General features: G+C 42.4%; 1 protein-coding gene across 1 annotated transcript in view; it reads right to left on the bottom strand.

Annotated features, from left to right (window-relative positions):
- The window catches only part of FSTL5 (follistatin-like 5), a 337288-nt gene that overhangs the window by 175586 nt on the left and 135557 nt on the right, over positions 1-26145 (bottom strand). Inside the window, exon 4 of the mRNA XM_015414569.1 lies at positions 19215-19335. Coding sequence (XP_015270055.1) covers positions 19215-19335 — 121 coding nt within the window. The remainder of the gene's footprint in view (positions 1-19214; positions 19336-26145) is intronic.

A 26145-nucleotide genomic window follows, 5' to 3' on the forward strand; every position in this document is an offset into this window, starting at 1 on the left:
CAAGCCAAGGGAAGGCATGGGGTGTGGCCTGATATGCTAATGAGTTTCTGCTGTTGGGTGAGGCCTATCATGCTAATGAGTTCCTGCTGGGCTTTTACTACAAAAAAAAAGCCCTGCAAGGGATAATTTGCATTCAAAAGTCTCTAAAGTCTTTATCACCAACTAGTGTCAGAAAAAAGTAAAAATTCTGTTCTCTTCAAAGTGAAATATCCTTAAGGCTTATATCTTTCAGCACAACAGTTGGTCATGTCTGACTTTGTAAACAGTCACTGTAAACACACTGTGCAATTTTGTTTTTTAAAAAATGTTCCGAATGCAAATATAGGTGGCAAAAAGCTATGCTTTAAAGATATCTAATATTTTGTGTTTCAGCTCTGACACATATTGAAGGAATCAGATTTCGAGATGAGTCAAGAGACCTATTTGTGACTTTTCAGAACAGCTCTCAAGGTGCAGTCAATAAACAGTGCATTCTACTTTCATAACACGCAGGATTGCAGAAAATGATTTTTCATTTTTAGTAAAGACTTTCCAAAACCTATCAATGACTCAGAGGTAATCAGCTGTCACAATAGAAGATTTTTAGCCAAACATCTTGTGTGCAAGTATTGAATTGATGGACAGACTCAAATATAGCTGTTGGCAACTATCATTGCTATACACTGCTTTTCTGGGATTACTGAATACCTCTGGAGAGAAAGAGAGAATTCTTTCCTTAAGTAAGGGTTTCCATCTAATATTCATTCAAGAGGGCAGGCTTTCTGATGCTAACTTTCCAATCTATCGAGAGATGTGGGCTGGAACCAGGAACATGTCTATATCTATATATCTAATAGTAAAGTGGCCCCGTCGGTGCAGATACTTAAATCAGTGCTCCGGGGCCACTTTGGGGGCAGGGAGAGGTTTGTGCACATGTGGGGTGGTCCCCACGTCTGCACAAAAATCAGAAACCCTGCAAAAAAAACTGGGGGGATGTTTAAATCCCCCCGAAACTGGCAGAGTGTCCCCTGCGCATGTGCAGGGAATGCTCTGCAAACTCCGGGTTGAGGGAGGGGGAAACAGCGAGGGGCGAGCGGCTGTCCGCTCGCCCCTGGCTTCAGTGCCGGGTTGGGGGGAGGGGGGTCCAGAAGGGAATATGGACATCAGCCTCCTAAACAAGTCATAAGATGTTTTATAATCAGGTAGATACCATACTAGTTACCTCAGCAACCTTTAAAAAAACCCAGTAAACTTTATAAAGATGATTTCAGATGCCAAATGGCAATAGCAGGAACGATTGGATTAGGTGTGATATGCAGACAGGTGGTGATATCAGCACTGGTGTGATACACAGAGCCATGGAGATATCAGCATTGGTAATGAGACAGGAAACCTTGGTTTCAGTTTGGTACAGGAGGATTCAGTCCAGGAGGATGCCCAGAATAAATGGAAATTTGTCTGACGAAGTGAGCAGTGACTCACAAAAGCAAATACCATACCACAATTTTGTTAGTCTTTAAAGGTGCTACTGGACTCTTACTCTTTCTACCACTATAAGAAACCACAACATTCAAAAACCAATGGGGAAACATTTTAGCTTTCCTGGGCCTTCAGTTGGTGACCTAAGAGTAGCAGTTCTCTTACAAAGGCATTTCAAAGGGAGATTAGAAAGAGAGACTGCTTGTAACATTAAACTCAAATCATCCATTTGGGCAAGATCTAACAGATTTATCATTAGGTCCTCTTTAGGTATCTTCTCTAGTTTCCAGTTTCTAGCCAATAACATTCTTGCAGCAGTTATAATGTATGTTATTATATCAACGTCATTTGAATTATATCCACTAGGTATCATATTTAACAAATATATCTCTGGTAATAGAGTAATATTCAGATCTAAAATTTCTTGGATAACTTTACGTATCATTTTCCAATAGCTTTGCAGCTATTGGAAGACAAAAATAAGAGACTACAAAAAAGAAGATGGAATAGGATGTATAACTGGGTCAAAACCTTTAAAGATGAATAGACTCAGAAAATGTATGTAATCGAGAATGATGTAATGTTTATGAAAATGTAAAATAAAACTTGAAAAAAAGAAAAAAAGAAAGAGAGACTGCTGAACTGCAACTGATGATGAAGTTCAAGACAATGCAAACTCCTGAACTGAATTGAGGCCTAGTTTTCTTCTCTCATTGCCAATGCCTGCTATTGTCATTAGGTGTCTGAAATCACTTCACTCTCCAAGCTATAAAGACAGATGGACTCACATTTCAGCTGTTTCTGAAGAAGTGAGCAGTGATTCATGAAAACTCATGCCCTGCCTCAAATTTTGTTAGTCTTTTGTTAGTCAAGGTGCTGTTGTACTCTTGCTCCCTTTCACTAATAAGAAATGCAAACTGTGCTGTGAGGTCCCCCCCCCCCAATCTGTTAGAAATGGAAAGGGGGATCTCTCCAAGTCCGAGGGGACCCCCCCCCCCCCTCACTCTGGGTCTTTCCCTCCTCCTCCCTCCCTCCCTCCGAAGAAGTGTGCTTGCCCACAAAAGCTTATACCTGGAATAAAACGTTTTTGGTATTAAACACAGGACAACTTAAAACAGTAAATTCAGTAAAACATTTAAAAATCATGTATAAACAAGAAACCAATGCAATCAACAGTATAAAGCAATCTTGGGAGCATAAATTCAAGCCAGAAAGCATGAAAAGTGTGGAAAATATAGACCAAGATCACAACTAGCATAACATTTCTGTTAAAAGCTTAGACAGACCTACTGGTTTTGGCCTGGCACCTAAAATACAGTAATGTAGGTGCCAGGTGAAGCTCGAGGAGTAGGGCATTTCAAAGGCCTTGAGAAAGCCCTAACCCTAGGCACTGTTCACTTGACCTATGCAGGTAGCAGCACAGAGACAAGCCTTAAGAGGATCTACGCCTCTTCTGCATATACCTTCCAGCCGTCTTGTACCTTGCCTCATGTTGGGTTATTCCCTTGGTCAGCTGTGCTACAAAACATCTACTGTCTCTGGGCTGACCATTTATTCTTAGCCAACTCTCCAATTTCAAATTGCTTCAGTTTTTCTCCAGTCTGAAAAGGAGCTGATGAATAATTTCCCAAGTCCATTCTCATCCAATGTTATTCTTTAAAAACAAGATCAACCAGAGTGAAAATCCAGGAGCAGCTTCAGGGGAGTTTTGATCACAGACATAACAGTAAATAGTAGGGTTGCCAAGTCTTCTTACCTTGGCAGCGGGGGAGCCTCGCTGGGCTCCGGGACCTCCTCGGTGGTGCGCACACGCACCGCCAGCACGTCACAGGAAGTGACGTGCTACATCGCTCACAATGAGGGTGAAGAAGAAGAAGAAGAAGAAGAAGAAGAAGAAGAAGAAGAAGAAGAAGAAGAAGACGTGCTACATCGCTCACAATGAGGGTGTGGCTCCGACGATCTGGGCCACGCCCCCAATGTGAGCGACATGGCTGCGTCACCTCTGGTGACACAGCCATGCTGCGCTTCAGGGGGCGGAGTTCCCCCCGGAGCCCAATTCCACCGTGGCAGAAATCGGGCCTCCAAAGTGGGGGTTTCCCCGCCCCCCGCCCCCACATGGCAGCCCTAGTAAATAGGTGTTTTTATAATCCACCACCATGCCTGAATTCTTTAGTTCTTTATATGCAGAAGAAAGAAATGAATCATGGCTTAGATTTTTCTTCGTTCTTTATAAGTAGAACAACTAAACGAATAGTGGCTTAGATTTTTCAACACTGTGTGCCACAAATAAAATGGCTGGTTACTGATATATATTGTCCTCTCCTGACATTTTCCTGCACAAACCTAAATTGGAAGGTGAACCTTGCTTGAGCTTAACTGCTGAGAGATTCCATCTCCAAATAATTTTGTACAAGCTCATAAATATGCAAGCCTAAGACTTTTTTGGAGACTGCTTAAGATGGGGGATCGTTGGCATGCCACCTGGTATCACCAGTTCTGCTATGGAGTCCCAGCAGGTGTTATGCTGGGGCTCCTTGGAGCTGAGGCTTTGGGGAGCATTTCTTCTTCCTGCTGTGAAACCATAGGATACCAACCATACTGGTGCTCTGATGTCTCTAGCAAGCAGGTATCCAAGTCTCCAAAATGAACTGTCTAGCCCACTGATTTTAATGGAAGAAGAAGTGGAGGAGGAGGAGGAGGAGGGAGGAGGAGGGTCAAAACATTCAATAATACAACACTCAGTCTGCTCCTGACCATTTCAAATATGCTTCTCAAGCTACTCAAAGGAACAGGATGACTGCTTGAAAAATTAACCACTCTTCATTTTTTCTTTCTTTACTTATGAAGACACACAATGAAAATGCCTCATTCTTTTTCTGTTATGAAAATGAAAAAGTGATGCTACATGAAGACTCGCTTTGCACAATAAAAACAATCATATTAAAGAGACTTTTAAGTACACGGAAACATCTTTTTTCCACTGAGTTAAATTTACATGAAAATCATGCACAGGCTTGATGAATATGTTCTATGGATAATAAAGAATTGAATATTATTAATGATTTGGAAAGGGGAATACATACTTTATTTCCTAAACTAGCATTTTGTGTTTTATCGTAATACTGTGGGTCTACCGACAAATACTGCCTAGAATCCAACTACTCTCTTCTACTAAGGGACAAGTAAGAAGAAGAGTCCCTGCTTAGCAGAAAAGAGTCTATGGAAACAACCCATTTTTATTTTGCTTGTTTCTAAACTTGTATGTTACTCTAGCTACATACTGAAGGAAACCCTTTCATCGACATTGTTTTTCTGAAGACTTTTCTAAAGTCCTGCATTACATTTCTGTTTTACTTGGTCATCAACCCTATCTTTTGAGGTCTTTGAAGTAGATGAAAAGAGAACCAGGCAAAATGGCATACAATAGGAAGCACATTATAGGATGCCAGTATGAAAGGCAGAATGAGGTGTTGGTGTCAAGCGTTATTACAGAGGAACAATATATTGGTACTTAGATGTTTTCATTGCTAGGAAGTGAATATTACAGTAGACTTATCTGAAACCTATACATTTTTTCCATAGAATGATATTTCCTAAATCACTGAATAAAACAACCTGAAATTATTTCTTTCAAGTAAGTTGAGAAAAAAGAGAAAGACATATAGGCTTGCAAAGTCCCCCCGGGGGGCGGGGAAACCCCCGCCCGAGAGGCCCATTACCTGCCACCGGCGGATCGGGCCCTGGGGGGAACCCACCCCCAAAGCACGCGACATGCCTGGCATCAGCACGTCACCCGGAAGTGATGCAATCACATCGGGCACGTTGGGGGCGGGACCACAATCATCCGAGGGAAAACTCTATGGTTTCCCCTTGGATGATTGTGGCCGAGCCCCTAATTTGCCCGACGTGATTGCATCACTTCCGGGTGACGTAATTGCGGCGCGACTCCCCCGCTCTTCATGAGGTGAGGACTTGGCAACCCTAAAGACATATGTGTAAGGGTGCACAGTATTAACCTGCATTAAATCCTTCTATATAGTCAAATTAAATGGCAAAGTGAAAGACAGATTCTTATCTGGTTCTTTCCTGGTTTTAATGACCCAATTTATCTGTTGGCTCAGCAGTTCTAAATATCAGTTCTAAATGCTCTTATTTATTGGGAAAGGATCCTAAGGATATGCTCTGCTAACACCAAGCATGTCCCTGATGCAGGAAGCTCACCTTCTTGTTTCTAGGGAAGGCTCCTTTGCACCATGGGAAAGTGCCATGGGCTAAATATATCTATTGGATCCAACCTACTCTTTTGATATTAATGGTTTAATTAGGGGGGAAATACGGAAATGCTTATCACTTTTCTGGTCTCTAATTTGGCAACTGGCTTGGAGGGAAGGAAGCACGGTATAGCACAGTAGTGTCAGGTCTCAGACACTAAGCAAGGTTGGTACTTGGATGGGAGACCACCAAGGAAGGCTGCGCAGAGGAAGGCAATGGCAAACCACCTCTGCTTCACAGTTTCCTTGAAAGCCCATTGCCAGGGTCACCATAAGTTGGTTGCAATTTGATGGCATGTGTATGAAACTAAGCAGCTGTACCATATTTCCCTTTTAGATATATGGGCAATGGCTCCGCTGATTGTGCTGCCTCCACTGTGCTGCCTCCACTGTTCTAACTCATGTCTTGTGTCAATAGTATGCAATAACTATCAAATGTAATTGAGTGGGAGGGGCTTTGCTGGAGTGAACATGCTTTTCATTCCTTTGAGCTATCATTCAATTAGAAATATAAAATATAACTAGCTTCATAAAAGAAAGAGTGAGTTGGGGAACACTCTATACATAAATACCTTCAGACTGGTAACAAAATACAGTAAGGGGTAAGTTGTTTAAGTAAAGAAGCTGGTGGGCATTTCAGATGGAATAGCAGTTGGTGAAACTTAAAAGATTTTGAAACAGCTTCATAAATATATGAAAAGAGCTTTAGGGTTGTTAACATGTGCCATTAGTTATAGGTCTGGGAAACATGGGACTTATATTAAACTCCTCACCTTGTACCTGCCGTCAGTCCCCATTTTAAAAAGCAAAAGGATCCCTAGAATGATACTAATCACTGCCACCAGTTTAAGCATGAATTTAATCAATCACCTTTAAAACACAATTTTTTTTTTAATTGCCATCTAGACATTTGTGGGTGCCTCAATTTTTTTTTTAAAAAAACAACCATTTATCTGTTTGACATAAAAACAACTAAAGCAGTTTAAGCAGACAAGCGGAATCAGAGGGATTAAATGCATGGACACACCAATGCAATAAAACAGGGAAAAACAGATTTATTGTTAGGAAATCAAATGGTGTTCAAATACAAGAGGGAAGAAGGAATTTCAAAAATGGGTTGATAAACAAAGTGTCTTCATTCCGGGGTTCTATTCTAGGAGTTAAAAAACCAGTTTTCCAAATTATATCCAGGACTTAGAAGAGTGCCCCTATCAACTTGTGTTTTACCCAAGCACATATTCTATGAGAGAAGACAGAAAGCAGAAATTATTCCATGGCAGAACATTCAAACTAGGTCTCAATTTGAATGTTTCAGGAATTAGAGTCCCACCTTTTAATTGTTTTCAACCACACATCTACCCTGGAGACATGAACCAGCTATTGCTGTCCAAGGCAGCAAGATGTAGAGGCATATGAAAAACAAATTAGATTGTGCTAATGCTATGCAAGCTGAGCTAGGCAACTGCAACTAGTAGGAATGGATGGCAGCCCATAAATGGGAGAAAACATCCTCAGGGCAGGCATCCTGCATTCTGGAAAAGTTCAGGGGAAAAAGGATGTGGCAGGACCAACCATTCCCATAAAACAGACTAGAATTATGAATCCTCTAAATGGAATACTTTATACAGAAGCTAGAATGTCAATGGAAGAGTCACTTCACATATTTAGGCTAATCTTTGGGTCTGCTGAGTTTTACATAATAAAGGTATTTATAAAAACACATTTTCATGTATTTGTAATGTGTAATGTGGCAGAAATATACACAGGTCTTTGCCGGAAAGTACTTTTTTCTGGTACAACCAGAGGCCATTTTTGGGGGGGATCGCAGTTCCAAGGGAGGCCCTTCGCCGGGCTTCCTTGCACTCCCGCTGGCCTTGCAGGTCCACTGCCGGGCCCCTCATGGGGCTCGGCAGTGGAGCTGCAAGGCCGTCACCGGCGACCGGGACCGTTGGGGGCGGGGTCTGTGGCCTTATGACACACTTCCGGTGATGTCAGGGGGTGTGGCCTTATTACACACTTCCGGTGATGTCAGGGTGTGTGGCATATGCTAATGAGTTATGCTAATGAGTTCCCCTAGCTCTTTTTTTACGAAACAACCCCTGGGTACAACGTGTTACAACCAGCAATTGCATACTCATAGATTTAATAGCATGTAGTCTTTACCTACCAAGGTTTCTGTTGGAGTATGTTCTAAAAAGGGCTAAAGACAAAGCACTTCCTTCTGCTCTCTGCCTTTAAGTTTTCCATAAATGGGAAAGCATGGGAAGAAAGCAGAGTATGTGAACTGAGGACCTCCTGATGGCACTGGTATTTCTGGCCACTGTGTGACACAGAGTGTTGGACTGGATGAGCCTTTGGCCTGATCCAACATTGGCGTCTCTTATGTTCTTATATTCTTATGAGGAATAAGTTAAAATTTAAGATAACTGCTGAAAGGAAGTGAGAACAACCAGGATCAAACAGAAGAGGAAATGGCATGTTTAACTCATAGAAAGAGAAGAGAGCAAAGACTACCAAGCATGTCAGAGAGATCCACATGGGACACTAGCCCTGTGACCATATTAGTTGACTGTTTAATACAGACTGGTCCTTTAAAACGAATTCAAAACATTTACTTTTTTTCTATCTTCTGCAGTCTCAGTAACTTTCCCAAACTAGGGGTGACAACCTCCATGTGGAACTGGAGATCTCCCAGTATTACACCTGATGTTCAGACTACAGAGATCAGTTCTCCTGGAGAAAATGGCTGCTTCGGAGGGGAGAGTGTATGGAATAAGGCCTATCCCCTTCCCAGGCTTCACACCCCCAAATCTTCAGGAATTTTCCAACCCAGAGCTGACCACCAACCTGAAAAAAGAGATTATGTGTTTTCACAAAGGTCAGGTTGATAGCAACCCTTAGGTTCTCCCACACACACATTTTTTCATTGTAGAAAGTGCAAATGGGCTTCTTACGACAACCATCTAGCTTGCTTGCTTACACACTGACAACCATATCTGATATCTGGACCCTGATTTACTCCTGCATTGTCTCTCTGGCACAAACTAATAAGAACAGTGATATCATATTATTTTCGACTGTCAATTTCACTCAGCCTTATGCAAAGAATTGTTGTCATCTTTATTTCCTCTTAATTATAGTTCTAATAAGGAAAAAGCTATTCAGTATCTTCTAAAGGATGTTAATCCTGATATTACAGCTATAATCGCCAAATTTATTGCTGAAGCAGCCAAAGTTAGATCTATGCTCCTTAAGGAATGATTTATTTTGTTCGTTATGCTTTTAAATTTTCATGCTGTGTTATTGTATACCTATGTATTTTATTGTTATGCCATTAAAGGTATTTGCCTTTGAATAAGAACAGTGTGGGTTAATCAACAGGTTTTTGTGTATGAATGAGATTAAATGGACAGAAAATACTGGTTCAGGACATGATATTTAATTAGACTTCACTTGCAGCCTTGATACTCAATGCCAACAAATGAGGATGCACTATTAGAGCGGCATATATTTTTGCACGGCTAATTCTAAAGACTGTTTTTTAAATGCTCTGTGGCATTTGGGAATCAAGTAACTATCGGCTATTTGTTAGAATAAATGTGCTTTTACTTCACATGGTGTTTGTAAAAAAAACACTTATGTCATTTCTGATGGATGACTCACAGCTCAAGTGTTGTTAATGATTTCCCTCCACTTTACCCATGTGGAATGTTACTGAAATTAAATTATTTATGATAAAGCCTTGATATTTGCACTCAGCATATTCAAGCAGTGCTGTTCATATTGGCTTTCTTGTCTCCACATATGCATTTCCATCTGTTTACATAATCAAATAATAAGCTATTGCTACTTATTTTGTAGCAAGTATGGGAATTTGGTGCACTACTGTGAAGAGCTACCTGAGAGAGTTGTCTTAATGTTTGTTTCATAGGGGCACACTACTGAGGAAGTGTATTAACTTTTATTTCAAAATTTTGAAGTGCCACAAAATTCCACAAATTAGAATTTTCAATAAACACAGAACAGTAGTTGCTATACGTGGTGATGTCTAAAGGCTGTGCCTGTTGTTTTCTTCCTACACCATCAGTAGTCAAGAGCATGCCAAACCATGGCAGCACATAAGCACGGTGCCACCCCAGCTTAGTCTTCCTTCAAGAGTCCATTTACATGGAGCTACTTTTCCTTAAAAGGCCCATCTGGGAAAGGAACCATACAGCTATGCCTAACATGAATTTAGACCAGAGACAGCCGCATAATAAGTTAGCTATGGTATGTATTTTTATCCATTGCAAACTAGTCCATCAGAATACAATTAACTTGCCTAGGTTGACTACCTCTTTTCATGATTGCTTATATTCTGCTGGATAAGAAGAACTGGAGTCAGTGGAATTGATTTTGCTGACATTTTTAAAAAAATGTTTATGTCATTTGTCATATAACATGCAGATTAATGCCTACAGTATCAAAGCAGCATTTACAAAGGGATATTACAAGTCCCACAAATACAACAACACACTGCTTGAACAGTGTTTAAATTGTAATTAAACAATCAGAAAGAAGGGGAAAGGAAAGAAGCTGTAACTTGTGTTCCACATTTGTAACTGGTAAAGCAGATTAACATTCCATTAACATTCATGTAAATGGTGTAGAGGGAAAAAACATCCATTTACTGCTTTGATAGGTCATGGAGAAATGTAATATGAACAAAAGTTTGCTGCTATATTCCTATCAAGTACATTTTAAGTTAACAACTAGGACAGGGATGAGAAAGAGATTGAGGCCAAGACTGGAAAATAAGGTGGTGGGGCACAAAAAAATTATAGGGTGGAAGAGGGAGGAAAATTATGGAAGATTATGAAGGAACAGAGCCAAATGGAGGAGAAAAGTGTGGAAAAGAGAAAGAAATAAGTGTCCCACTTCAAATATCAGGGTGTTATGTCCAGTCACAAGTACTACCTTGCCACTGAACCAGAGATAGTTTCCTTTTTGTTGTCTGTCCTTAGTCCTGCAGTTACACAATCTTTGACCAAATTCTTGTCTATTATAATATCTTTGAGCCACTCTTGTGCTAAGTATTAATGTGACAATCTTATTATTTTACTAGTGTCATAATTTATTTCATCATCATTCTGTAATTGCTATTGATATTTGTATGATGATTTTATCGTATGGCTTAAGAGTTCCAGTTGAATGAGCTTATCATTAATAAAGGAAAGGAAAAGAGAATGGGAAATTAAGGAACAGAAAAAGTTTATTTTATTTTGCTACAACATGCTAACAGGGTTACCCTCTTTGGAAGATACGGCTGGGCTGAGAAGACTATGGAACTAGGGGAAATGGAAGAAAGAGGGAACCCACAGACTCCTGGAGACAACAACCTTGTTAGCAGGTTGCAACCTGGCAATTACTGTTGTTGTTGTTCAGTCACACAGTCGAGTCTGACTCTTCGCGACCCCATGGACCACATCACACCAGGCTTCCGCCGTCCTCTGAAGTTTGCTCAATTTCATGTTCGTTGCATCTATGACACTGTCTAACCATCTCATCCTTTGCCGTCCCCATCTTCTTTGACCTTCAATCTTTCCCAGCATCAGGGTCTTCTCCAGTGAATGCTCCCTTCTCATTTGGTGGCCAAAGTATTTGAGCTTCAGCTTCAGTATCTGGCCTTCCAGGGAACAGTCAGGGTTGATTTCTTTTAGGATTGACTGATTTGATCTTCTTGCAGTCCAGGGGACTCTCAAGAGTCTTCTCCAGCACCATAATTCAAAAGAATCTATTCTTCGACGCTCGGCCTTCCTTATAGTCCAACTCTCATAGCCGTACATTACTACTGGGAATACCATTGCTTTGACCATACGGACTTTTGTTGGCAGGGTGATGTCTATACTTCTTATTATGCTGTCAAGGTTTGCCATTGCTTTCCTCCCAAGGAGCAGGTGTCTTTTAATTTCATGGCTGCATTCACCATCTGCAGTGATCTTGGATCCCAGGAACGTGAAGTCTGTCACTGCTTCCAAAACTTCTCCTTCTATCTGCCAAGTAGGGTTGCCAAGTCCCTCTTCCACTCCCAGCGGGGGACTTTGGGGGTGTTCCTGGAGGGGGCGGGGCATCCCCGACATGATGACGCCACGTTGGGGATTTCCGCTGCCCTCCCCCCGCCCGCGCGCCAGATCTCCAGAAACGGAAGTTCACTGCACTTAAAGGAGCCAGCGTTTCCCTTTTAAGTGCAGGAGCCGGCGTTTCCCCTTTAAGAGCAGCTGCATTTCCCTTTTAAGTGCATGAAGCTGGCATTTCCCTGCAAGCCTGATCTCAAGCGGAGATCGGGCTTGGGAGGAAACACAGGTTCCACACACTTAAAGGGAGAGAGGGGGTGGCTGTGGGTGTTGGGGCTTCCCCCGCTGGCCATCTGGCTGGCGGCAGGTAGAACCCATGGCAAACCGGGGGGGGGGGGGTGGGCAACCCTCCTGCCAAGGAGTGATGGGACCGGATACCATGATCTTAGGTTTGGTGTTTTTTTAAATGTGGAGTTTCAAGCCAACCTTTGCGCTCTCCTCTTTTACCTTCAACTCTCCTGGCTGGTTTTGCCTTTCCCTGTTGTGGGCTTGGTTGATGGGCTTAGTAGCAACTTATGATAGGCAAGTGTTTGCCTCAGTCTTGTTGTAGTAAAGTTTGCAGAATAGTCAGAGCTACTGCTGTTTGTTCTGCCTTTCCCTGTGCATCTAGTGGCTGCAGTACAGAACTGAACTAAAAGTAAAATAAATTGAAATGCTTTGTTGAATACAGCAAGATTCTGGGTTCACAGGCTCTCAAGCTGACTTGAACCCCTGAATTTTGCAGCCCCAGTCCCACCCTCTCACAAGACCTGTTTATTGATCAAGTCTTGAATTGTGATTCAGTTCTTTTTGCTAGGGATTTTAACTTTAAACCCATTGTTTAGAACACAGTAGGCCTGAGGGTTTGGTTTTCAGGTTTTTGTGTAAATCTGCAAACATGCACACACACACACCCATTTTAGCTAACTTACAGTTTTCAGCCTTGAGAAGAATAACATATGAATCAATGGCTTTATGCCCAGAATAAATCCTAGAACAAATAGCACAGAATTTGCAATAATTGTTCTTTGGAATGCTCATGTGTCTAAAATCATGCCCATACAGGAAACAAATTAGATGGTTTAATAAAGTCATGTGAGGCATACACAATATTAGTGTATAGTGAGATAGACACTATATAAAATAGCCATACCCTAAACCCCTTGAGTCTCTCAAATCTGGGTTGCTTTGAAACTGTTTTTTTCTGAAAAGCTTTGGCAAGAGTTCTGGAAACTGCATTTTATCTTTGAATGCAAGCTACACAGGAGAAGGGATGACATACATGCTTTTTTATTTATATTCTCATTTGTTTTGTTTTGTTTTTTGCATTTTTTAATCCCTTGAAGGCAGGGTAGCTTTATTAGTTTTTGTTACACCTACAGAACTAACAGAAAAAGAAAAGGGGGAGGGAAAAAGTACCCCAGGATAAAAGGACAGAAAATAAAACCCACAGTATAACTAAAAACCCAAGAGGGAAGATCTTTAACAGTTAGTATTTAGTTAGTATTAAAACTTATAACTTTTCGTTTAAATCAATGAATTAAGGAGTTAGTCAGTCCGTGTTAGTATTAATCCAGCTTCTCAAGTGTGCTTCGAGTCTCTTTCATCATCTTCGTCATCATTTGCAAACTTTTATTTTATAAAGAGTTACTTTGGTCCTCTGTGTCACAAGTCATATGTCTCTCTGGCCGAAGCACCTCCTGCTGCACCTTGGTCTTCGTTCGTGTCTTCTGCAATGCCTGCTCCGCCGTCTCCTTCCTGTTGTTCCTCTTCCTTCGATCCAAAATGTCGTTTCATCCATTCTTCCGCTTTTAAAACCGAGTCGATTTTCTCCCTTTTATCTCTGTATTTAAACACGACACCCTCAGGAAAGTTCCAAGAATAGGGAATTTGATTGATCTGCAGAGTTGAAATCAAGTCTTTATACACTTTCCTTTTCTGACGAACCTCAAACAGGGTGTCCTTTAGGACCCTGATAACTGTTGCTCCCAGCTTCAGAGGACTTGCTGCTGTAGCTTTAAGGATATCATCCCTGGTCTGTCTTTGGAGAAACTTGACAAAGCCCGGCAGGTTGTTCCGCTTTATATATTTTGAGTATGACCAATAAGTCACCTCAATTTCCGATTCTGCTACTGCCGTTGACACCCACATCACTGACGCGATGAGCTCAGCCATTAGCTTTTTCAAGTTTTCTCCTTGCGATTCAGCAATCCCCTGAAATCCGAGTGTCTTGTTTGCTTTCTCCATCTGCAGGTTCAGCAACCTCCTTTCCTGAAAATCTTGCCTCTGTTCCAGCAGATCAATCTTCTTTTTAACTTTCTTAGTGTCGTGTACAGTCTCTTTAAGTTTCTCTTCTGTTTGTATCGATTTCTTTATTAGCTCGGCAATCTGCTGTTGCTGCTTTGCCAGGTTTTGGTTTGAAGCGGTCATCTGTTGGTTAATACCATCGAGCCTCTCATTAATCGGCTTGAGCAGCTCTGATAACATGGAGAACACGTCACCCATCTCCTCGCCTCTCGGACTCTGACTGCCTCGCCCTGGCCCTCTGCCCAATTTTCCTCACGCGCCGGCCATTTTCAACTTTGTTTACACTAGAAGGACCTCTTTCAGCCTTCTTCAAAAGAAATGCATTTATCTTCACAAACGCAGCTAAGTCTCTTACACACTTTAACGTTCCCCTGGAAGTCCATTTATATTCTCATTTGCATATGCTAGTGTTTTCTGCATAACTATGATTTCTGGTTCATCTAATCTGTACATCGATAACAGTGATTAGGTTGGCATACAAGGTCTTCACTCAGATCTCAAATAAATAAACTTCTGATTTCTCTTCAGTCAGAAGATTGGTACCTGTCCTGAATTATCACTGGAAAGACTGAATATTCTTCACGCAGCATTGTGGTTGAGTGGTTAATGCATTGCTTTAAAACAGTCAAGGAGATTTTTGGTTTCCATATTTTAAATCTGCCCCCATTGGAGTAACTCCATAACACGTTCCTGTGCATCTTCCCCCAATCTCCCCCACATCTTCTTGATCCTTATTTTTTAGGATTAAGAAGATGTGGGGGAATCAGGGGGAGATACGGGTCAAAATGTGGCCACACATCAAATAGTAGGAAATTGAGCAGTACAATTGGGGGAAACAGGAGACTGAGGGCAGAACAACTGCTTTTGTGGACTCAATCAAGATATAGCCAACTAAAACACAACACTGGTGGTCACACTTCATGGAGACTGCTTTTTTGGGTGTTGAGGGCTAACTACCTTCTGCCGCCACCACCCTGGACTTAGGTCCCTTGAGAAGGCCCAGGGTACTTTCCCAAGCCCCTTCAAATTGCCCCTTTGCAGGGGTCATTTCCTGCAGAAACGCACAGGAGCGGAGCTCTGGCAGTAAAGAGCCCAGGGGGTGGGCACATGCAACAAGCCCCATCCCCTGCTCCCAGCAGCCCTCAGTCAGAGCAAGAAGCAGCCAGATAAGTTGCAGCACACACCCCGTCCAAAACAGTCCAGTGGCACCTTTAAGACCAAGTTTTATTCAGCTACAAGCTCTCCCTCCTCTGCATGGACAGATCCGCACATTCCCCCCCCCCAATAACTAGCAATCATAAACAGTCCATTGGAGCCTGAGCATTGGGTGTTGCCTTCTGACAACCTTCCGGTGATGCCAGGGGGTGTGGCATATGCAAATGTTATGCTAATGAGCTATGCTAATGAGCTCCTGCACCTCTTTTTCTACAAAATGCCCCCTGCCCCTTTGTATCCAAGAACGTAAGCATGATGACCAGGCAGAGACACAATTAAAACAAAAGGGTTTATTATTACAGTACTGAGCAGGGGGAAAACAAGACAAGACAAGGGACTTTAAAATACATAACAGTGCTGAAAGGCCAAAAGAAACATAAAGCTAACACAGCTACCTAATACTCCTGTTACTACTCAAGCCCTACAGCTCTCTTAAGCTAGGCTTCTCTCTCCTGTACTCACTGTCCCTGTGAGGGATCTTGCTCCCAGACCAGTCTCCTCAACTTAGCTTAGGCTTGCCAAGACCCCTGGGGGGGGGGCGTGAGAGGCCCATTACCTGCTGCCAGTGGATTGGGCCCTGGGGGGAATCCCACCCCAAAAGAACGGGGCGTGCCCGGCATCAGCACGGCACACGGAAGTGACACGATCATGTTGGGCACGTTGGGAGTGGGGCCACAATAATCTGAGGGAAAACTCTATGGTTTTCCCTCAGATGATCATGGCCCCGCCCCAACATGCCTGATGTGATCGCGTCACTTCCCGAGCAGCACTGGAGTCCCCCGCTCCAGCGCCGCGGGGACTTGGCAACCCTAACTTAGCTCTGTGAGAGGCAAACCACAGAGATGAAAAGAACAACAGTTTAACTGACCACCAAGTATATAAACAATCTCCTCAGAGAATTCCTGGATCCCCATTGGTCACAGCTGGTGCAAAGCCTTGTGGGGATTGTAGGCTGTCTGCTTCCCACTCCCAGGCAGGTCTCTTAGGACTCACTAGGCCCAGTCTTGCACAGATCTCCAGAGGCCTACACAGATCATGACATCCTATATCAATAATAATTTTGATATATTAATTTTCACCTGTTATATTAAACACTGTGGGATATACTGTCTTTCCAATCAAAAAGTTGGGATATTGTTTAATGCATGCTTCTTAAATATGCATCAGGCAAATATAAAACTCACCAGACAGTGGCATGGATGGCACATAAAGACAGATGGTTCAATCTAAAAATCCGAGTTCAGAGTTGTTGGAGAGAGCTTTGACAACAGCTGGAATAGGTAACTAGAAGTTGACCTATAATGGAGAATTTCAAGAGCATTCCTTTCTCTGTTGCAAATGTGTTCCGTGTTTCCAGAAATCTTTTAGATGGATATTTTATTTACTAATTTGGCTGTGGACACAGCAGAACAAAGGTAAAACACTACCGGCCACATAACCAGGCCTCGTTTCCTGACGGAGCGCACCGGAGCACCACTCCGCCAGTCAGGAGCTGCTCACACATCAAACGCGAGAGGTCATTCTGGCTCCCTCAGCTCTCAGGAGGGGCTCTTTAAAAAGTTATGGCCACCATCGCTGTTCTCGGCAGCAGCTGCGACGCCCACACGCGGGGAGGGAGAAGTGGGGCGAAACATTCCCTTGCCTCCCTGAGCCCCAGGGTGGTGGCCTTGAACTCCTAGGGGCAAATTCCACCTCTCGCGTGTGATGTCGTGAGAGGTCATTCTGGCTCCCCCAGCTTTCAGGAGAGGCTCTTTAAAAAGTTATGGCTGCCGCCACTGTTCTCGGCAGCAGCTACGACGCCCACGCAGGGGGGAGGGGTGGGATGAAATGTTCCCTTGCCTCCCTGAGCCCCGGGGTGGTGGCCTTGGACTCGTAGGGGCAAATTCCACTTCTTGTGTGTGATGTCCAAGCGGCATTGCCGCTCCCACAACACACGCGAGAGGTCATTCTGGTTCACCCAGCTCTCGGGAGGGATTCTTTACAAAGTTATGGCCACTGCCGCTGTTCTCGGTGGCAGCTGCGACACCCTTGTGGGAAGGGAGGGGTGGGGCAAAACATTCCCTTGCCTCCCTGCGCCCCAGGGTGGTGGCCTTGGACTCCTAGGGGCAAATTCCACCTCTCGTGTGAGAGGTCATTCTGGCTCCCCTAGCTCTCAGGAGGGGCTCTTTAAAAAGTTATGATCGCTGCCGCTGTTCTCCACGCCAGCTGCGACGCTCGCGCGGGTCACCATAAGTCAGAAGTGACTTGGTGCTTAACACACAACCACACACACACACACACCCCTGCGGTTTGATAGAGCTGCGAACAGCAGTGATCCAGTGTGGGAAAAGTGAGCTTTTGGATGTCTTTTGGGAGCTCCAGCACTTCTTTTCACACTGAAAATGTTTGCTGGAGATGATTTAGCTCAGCTCTGTGAGTCTGTTTAAATGAAAGTTGATTCTTCAACTGCATAATCAAAATCCCTACTGGCTTAGAGATGCCAAATCATAAAGCTCACAAAGTAATTTTCAGTCATGTTTGATTCTGAATTTACCATCTTCAGATGACAGTCAAGGCTCTAATTAACTACAGTGCTGGAAAAAAAATCTCCTACTAGGAAATCCTAATGAAACAGTAGTGATAATTAATCATGCTAGTATCATGCTCCTGTCCTGTCCACATATTTAAACAAAATTTAATTGCCTAAGACGTTTGAAAGGGGATCTAAATCTGAATTCCAAGAGGTCCTAAACACAAGAGGCATATATTGAATTTTTTCATGTTTTCTTTAGCTAGCACCCATCACTTTTTTAAAAAGAAAGAAATAGCTCATTTTTCAGTCTGTTTTTCAAGATTCATCATCACTTGACAAGAGTTCTCAACCTCTAGACTGCTGAGCTTCCCTAGGGCAAGGGAAAAACTAAACTAAACAGGATCTTGCTAAAATCAAGATAATTTAGCACAGAGATAAAAAGACTACTGGGTAACTTGAGTAATTAAAAGGTATTCATAACCTCTCAATACACATTTACAAGTAAACTGGAGGTTCCTGTACTGGACTACCTTTTGGGAATATGAAACCAAGGCATTCTAATTACTCCTGATTAATTAAATTAATGAAGAGATTTTGTGTATATGCAGGAAGTCACAAAGCTGCCAGGATGTTCAGAAAAGCTAATAAGGAGAGAGAGAGAGAAATCGACATTAAAGGCATTTGCATGTTCTCCAAAACTCAGGAAAGTCAAAGGAGTTAAGGAATTTCCTACTGCTAAGCTTCCTTGAAATGGAGAAAAAATTCTAGCAGAAGATTTCCTTTAACAGAGGAAGGCCTTCTCCTTCAAAGGAAACATAGGAGAAGATATTCTGTTGGTGAGATTCTGTTGATTAGATGCAAGTATACCAAATCAGCAGATGGTAGGAGGTCAACGCTTCTCCATAACCATTTCCATGTGCAGTGACACTGATATGTGCAGAAATGTGCTTCTGCGTGTGTGTTGCTCACTAGGGGTGTGCATGCAGATTTTATGGTTTTATTGATACTGTTAAACAACCCTGGGCATATGAGAAGGCAATACAAATGTTTTACATACATAAAATACATATATGTGACAAAGCAGATGTCTTAAAATGTGCTATTATCATAAGTTTAAGAAACAAACAAGCTCTGAACAAAATTCTTATGGATTTCTTTCACAAAGGGTTCAACATATGAACATCAGAAGAGCCTTGCTGGATCAGACCAGTAGCCCACCTAGTCTAGCATCCTTTTTCAAGTTGAAAGAAATATTTAAAATCAAGCGTTCTGTTTCAAATATTACATCAACAAATTTATATTGGATGGAACAAAAACAATAGTGAACTTTGACAAAAGAAAACACAGAAATGTACTCACGAAATGCTCTATAGAATTCTTCCAGGCCTAGGTGCTTGTCACCATTATAATCATCATATTTCAACAGATCGAATAGAGAGCAGTCAGATAGATCCTTGCCAAGCTCATCCTGTTTTATTACCTGACAAGAAAATTATAACCATGAAATTACACTGGAGATCTAAGAATTGGATGGTATAATTAAGTATGTCTAATAATCATTTAATAGATTTTTTAAAGGATGCCGCAGGGCAATGAACTAGAACTGTGTAAAATCAGAAATTTCCAGTTGCTTTGTATTGTCATTCAGGGAAAAAAGTTAATATATTTCCACTGATTCTGCGTATTTAGATTTGGAATTTACAGGCCTACATATGATGTAATACAACAAAACACAAAGCAGGCATCTTGTGTCATTGGAAGTCATGCCAGTTTAATCAGCTTCATCTTTGTTCATTTGATACAGCTCCAAAATCTGAGATACAAGAAAAAGTATTAACACGTCATATTTGTTTATTTTAAGTAATTATATGCCACTTGTAATGGAAGTTTCAAATGGCTTGCAATAGCAAAATAAGTTTAAGCAACAACTAATAAAAATGAGATAAAACATTTAAGCATGAGGAAGCTACTAACTTGAATAGATCAGTCATGTCAGAATGGGGAAAAAAGGATTCAATGAATTAAAATACCAAAAGACAGATGAAAAAGGATAATTTAATTCTCTAAAATGAAAGCAGAATGGAATAATTTCTCAGTTATGAAGGACGGTTATTATTCATACTTGAAATGGCCACTATAAAGGTCCTGCTTCTAGGGACAGAACTACAAATTGCATACCTATTAACTATCAGTGTCCCACTCAGCAGAATGATACCCTTCTAAGTCCATTGAAGTCAGTGGGCTTAGAAAAGTATATCTCTGTTTAAGATGGCACTGTAAAGTAAGTCACAATTTGACAAACACATTTGTTTCGGCACAGTTCATCAGTGGAACTATTCACAATACATCAATTATTTAACAGTCTTTTTCTACGAAATGATCCCTGGACATAACAGTTGGTAGCAGCAGCATTCCATTGACACCCTTTTTGCAGCCCTCATCATCTATGACTTTGGCATACATTTTTGTTTGCAAAACTGCTGTTCTGCCCAGCATCTGAGTCATTAAGGATGACAATCATTCTAGAAAGTTCGTTACATGTATTCTTATATTGGGCACCACTCAAGTGTAATACAAAGAATCAATCTAGAATCAATCCAATGCAGGTATAGGAAGCTATGGTTGCCAACTTCAGGCTGGGAAGTTTCTGGTGACTTGGGGGTAGACCCTGGGGAAGCCAGGGTTTGGGGAGAGGAGAGACCTCAACAGGGTGTAATTCCATTGAGGCCATGCTACAAGGCAACCATTTGCTCTAGAATAACTAATTTCTGTGGTCTGAAAGTCAGTTGTAATTCCTGGAGATCTCCTGGCCCTAACTGGAAGTTGGCATAGGGCTCTTTATGTAGCAGGAACTCCTTTGCATATTAGGCGACACACTCCAAATGTAGCCAATCCTCCAAGAGCTTACAGTAGCCCCTGTAAGAAGAGCTCTGTAAGCTCTTGGAGGATTGGCTATATTAAGGGTGTGTCACCTAATATGCAAAGGAGTTCCTGCTACAAAAAGAGCCCTCCTGCTAGTTATACCAGTATTATAGCCTGTGGATAAAGCTAGGAGAGAATGAGTTGCCTAAGTGCGTTCATGGGTGAGATATGATTCAGGGATTTCCAGCACAGAGTTCCTGCTCTTCCTGAGTGCAACACTGAAGAGTATTGAGTAGACATCAATCTCTAAAAGGCAAATTGCACCTGGTTTTCAATTAGGTCCCACAGGGAGAAGTGTGGAGATCCCTGCAAGATTCTGGTGCTACTGATAGAATTTCTTCCTTTTTTATTTATAATAAAGTCACAATATATCATCTCTACACATACATCCATAAAAGAAAAAAAATTACACAGTCATCATCCAAGCAATCTTATCTTTACAAATTTGTTCTAATCTGCACTAATCCAGTAATTTTTGAAAAGCTATATGTTTTAAATATACAGTAATAGTTTTTAACTTTCTCCGGCCAATCTTTTTCCCCCTCAGGGATAACCTTTTGCTTCCATACTTTTACAAAACTGATTCTGGCTGCTGCAATCACATATAAAGCAATTACTATTTTTCTTGGGAAGAAGGAAAAAAAACATGAGTGAGAAGCAAGATTTCTGCAGTGCAAGGAATTAATAAACCTAAGCCACCTGACAAAACAACCACATCCCAAAACACTTTAGTTTGGGGCCAAAACCACCATGGAAGATAAAAATAGGCATTGTTATGGGCACAATACCAACATTTTCCTTCTTGATTTCAATACATCTTCATCCATCTCAATGGTAATAAGTAAAGGTAAAGGTTTCCCTTGCTCAAAAGCTAGTCAAATCCCACTCTAGGGGGCGGTGCTCATCTCCGTTTCCAAGCCAAAGTTCCAGCATGTCCAAAGACATTTCCATGGTCATGTGGCTGGCATGACTAAACACCAAGGTGCATGGAATGCTGTTACCTTCCCACCGAAGTGGTATCTATTTATCTACTTGCAATTTCTTGCTTTCGAACTGCTAGGTTGGCAGGAGCTGGGACCAGAGACAGGAGCTCACTCTGTCACGTAGCACTCAGGTGTCGAACTATTGAACTACTGACCTTCTGGTCTGCAGCTAAGCATCTTAACCACTGAGCCACTGCGGCCCCTTTAGCAATGGTAATAAGTGGAACACTAATTAAATTACGTGGTTGCTATTTTAAAGGGGGAAAGACATGACTGTAAAAACCTATTGCTTGCCCTTTAAAACACTGACAGCAGCATGGCTAACCAAGGATTAAATTCACCCCCCAATCTTAACTGGGGTGGTTTATAAATGCCATTTGCCATGTACGGAGAGGGAGAAACCTGTGAACATTGTCACATCTGCTGGTGCCCTCATTCTCTTAAAATCAGAGGGTTTGTGAGAAGGCTTCTATTATATATCTAGAAAAATCAGAGACTATAAACCTAGAGTTCAAAATTAACAGAAAAAAATAACGATCAGCAAAATTCAATAAAGGATGACAATGCGGATCAATTTAACTGTTTTCTTAAACAGCCAGCAAAATGGTTACTTAAAAAAAAACCATATATATACCAGTCAGCATTAAGGGACTTTTCAGGCTGTTGACAAAATTCACTATGCAAAATTTTGAAATATTGTTAAACAAATGTCTTACACACAAAAAATGGTGCCTGAAAACAAATCTCAGGGTTATTACTCCTTTGCTGGAAGTTAGCTATAGCTGAGATGGCTGTCTTTTGAAGAAAAAAAGACCGAAACAAATGAGTCACAGGTTTGATGATATGCATTTTACATAGGGGATCCTTGAGTGAATCTGCCATTGTTTCTTATGCAGGTGCAACAATGTGGCATTACTCATTTCTTCATAACAGCAACCCAAATAACCTTCCCCTCATAATAGAGAGCCAGTTTGGTGTAGTGGTTAAGAGCACGGGCTCTAATTTGGGAGTACCGGGTTTGAGTCCCCACTCCTCCTCCACATGCAGCTGCTGGCATGACCTTGGGTCAGTCACAGTTCTCTCAGAGGTGTTATCTCAAGTGCAGTTCTCGAAAGAGCTCTTTCAGCCCCACCTACCATGCAGGGTGTCTGTTGTGGGGAGCAGAAGGGAAAGGAGACTGTAAACTGATCTGAGACTTCGAGTGAAGGGTGGGGTATAAATCCAATTCTTCTTGTCCCACAGTAGGGTTGCCAGCTCTGGGTAGGGAAATACCTGAAGTTTTGGTGGTGGAACTTGAGGAAGGAGGAATTTGTGGAGAGGAGGGATGTCAGTGGGTATAAGGCCATAGAGTCCAGCTTCCAAAGCAGCCATTTTCTCCAGGGGAACTGATCTCTGCTGCCTGGAGATCAGTTGTTATCCCAGGAGATCAATTGTAATCCCAGGAGATCAGTTGTAATCCTGCCACCACATGGAGTTTTTACAAAAACTGAGGGTCACAGTATTAGGAAGACATATTTTAATATGAATAGAGCCCTAATAGAATGTTTATTTTATGAATGGTGTTTTGGAACAAGGATGATAAAACACGGGCACTTTAAGGAAAGGTGTTTTTGACACAGCTGCTCCTGATTATGAGGCTTGGAACGAAAGAAATAGACCAAGCAAAACCCCAAATTTGTGGCTTCCTGATAGAATTTGAGAGATATGCTGACTTAGATATGCTATTATGTTTGCCACAAGGGGTAAGTGAGCTCTTTTCACAATTTTAATAATTATAAATAAGGTGCAATGAAATTGTATTGATGTATTAATATTTTTATTTATTTCAGTTCTGATGGGACCCTAGACAATGCTGCTATCTTAAGAGATTTTGTGCTCACAAAGAAAAAATATATTGTGCCTTACGTCCTTTACATATATATCACGGTCCTTGAAAAAGATTAATTCGAAACGGGTATATTACTAGAGTCCCATGGGACTAGTGATAGTGATACTGACAAGGTGCTGTCTGAATGTAAGCCTGCACTTGATGTATTGTTTGGGTGAAACATATTTTTCTCTATGTATTGTTTGGGTGAAATGTATTTTTGATAATATTTGATACCAATATTTAGACAACAGTATTGAAAAATATAAAAAGAATAAAGCATAAAACTGTTCTACCATAAACATATATTTATTGTACACAGTGATATATATTTTTGTATGACCACATAGAGTTTGGGAAAAAATACATGTGCCTGACATTTATCTAATAGCTGAATTATGCTCCTGTTTCCAAACACAGACAGACGCTTGAGCTTATTTAATTTCTTCAAATCAACCTTCTTCCTAGTAACAAGGAACTCATTGATTAATGCTTACATAACTGCATGATGTCAATGAGGGTCAACAAAGCTTATTGAGGGTCAACTAAGTCTTGTTGCTCCACCACGACCTACCCACCAATGTTGATACATATGTGAACTGGATGCCTCTTGGCTGCCTTTGAAATCAGTCCCCGACAACTTCAGCCTGCTCTCTGCTGATGTTGACAGGATTCTGGGTGCTGTCAGGCCAACCACATGCTTCTTAGATCTGTGTCCCTCACAACTGGTGAAAGCCGGTGATGACAGGATATGGGACCCACTGATAGACAATGTTACCCTGTCCTCGGAGACAGGGGTCTATCCAGATGGTCTGAAAGAGGCTGTGGTAGTACTGCTCCTGAAGAAGCCATCTTTGGATCCTAGTGATCTTGCCAATTAACACCTGACTTTGAATTTATTGTTACTGGGTAAGGTGATTGAGAGAGCAGTAGCCAAGCAGCTCCATAGTTTCCTGGATAACATATTGGCATCAGATCCATTCCAGTCCAGCTTTTGCCCCAGCCAAGAGACAGAGACGGTGCTGGTCACACTGACAGACCATGGACAGCTTAATTGAGGTGGGTCGGTGCTGCTGCTACTGTTGCCAAATCTCACAGCAGCATTTGACGCAATCAATTACGATCTTCTGAACCACCACCTCACTGACATGGGAGTTTGTGGGATAGCCCTGAAAAGGCTTACCTCATTTCTCCATGGTCAGGGACAGAGAGTGGCTCTAGAAGAAAGGGTGTCAGCTAGGTGCCCCTAACATGTGTGGTTCTTCAGGGGACAGTCCTCTCCCTAATGTTATTTAACATCTATATGCACCCCCTCACCCAGCTGGTGTGGAGTTTCAGGCTGGGGTGTCACCAGTATGCTGATGACACCCAGCTATATCTGCTACTGGATGGCCTCCCAGATGCTGTCTCATAAAATTTGGCTCTAGGTTTGGAGGCCATGGTGGGATGGTTAAAAAAGAGTAGACTGAGACTGAATCTGATAAAGATGGAAGTTCTGTAGCTTTGGGGAGGGGCCCTCAGGATTAGGGCATAGACTTCCTTTCCCACTCCTGATGAGGCACCACTAGTGCTGGGGCACCACAATCCATCAGGAGTTTGGGCATGATCGTGGATGTCTCCTTAACTATGGAGGCCCAGGTCATGAATATTGCCAGGCTGGCATTCTTCCATCTATGCCAAGCTTGGCATTTAGAACCTTTCCTGTCACGCCCTGACCTAGCCACTGCAATCCATGCAATGGCCACCTCCAGGCTAGACTATTGTAACTTGCCTGCCCTTGAGACCTACCTTGAAGCTCCAGCTGGTCCAGAATGCAGTGGCACAAGTCCTGATGGGAATGCCATGGACAGCACACATACAACCTGTACTGCACCAGCTACACTTCCTCCCAGTGAAATACCGAGCAAGTTTCAAGGGTTTGGTATTGACCTTCAAGGCCTTGAGAGGTCTGGGACCTCCATGTTTGGGACCACCTCCTCTAGTATGTCCCCAAGAGAGTGTTATGCTCCATGGAGAGAAATCTACTGGTAGTCCCTGGACCCAAAGGTATCTGGCTGTCCTTGACCAGAACCGGGGCTTTTTTGGCCCTGGCTCTGACCTGGTGGAACTCCCTCCCAATTACCACCAGGGCTTTGCAGGACTTAATGCAATTCTGCAGAGCCTGTAAGGCAGAGATATTCCACCAGGCCTTTGGTTGAGGACAGCAATGGTTTCCATCATGGCTGGCACCCTCCTCTTTCTCTCCATCGCTTTGCTTTGGCCCACTCTCTGCTCTGTCCAGAGGTCATTTCGGGGGGGATCGCAGGGGAATGCAGTTCCCCCGGGTGAGGTGCAGGGGGTGGGGCACATGACGAAGCCCCGCCCCCTGCTTCTGGCTGCCCCGCTTCCAGCCCTCATTCAGCCAGGAGGAGGCAGGAGAAGAGGGAGGGTAAGTTGCTTCCTCCCCGCCTCTCCTCACCCCTGCCTGCCTGGGGCCAGGGAGGGCCTTGGCGGGGCTTTCTTGCACTCCTGCTGGCCT

Source organism: Gekko japonicus, unplaced genomic scaffold, assembly GCF_001447785.1.
Source record: "Gekko japonicus isolate JY-2015 unplaced genomic scaffold, Gekko_japonicus_V1.1 scaffold579, whole genome shotgun sequence".
Lineage (NCBI taxonomy): Eukaryota > Metazoa > Chordata > Lepidosauria > Squamata > Gekkonidae > Gekko > Gekko japonicus.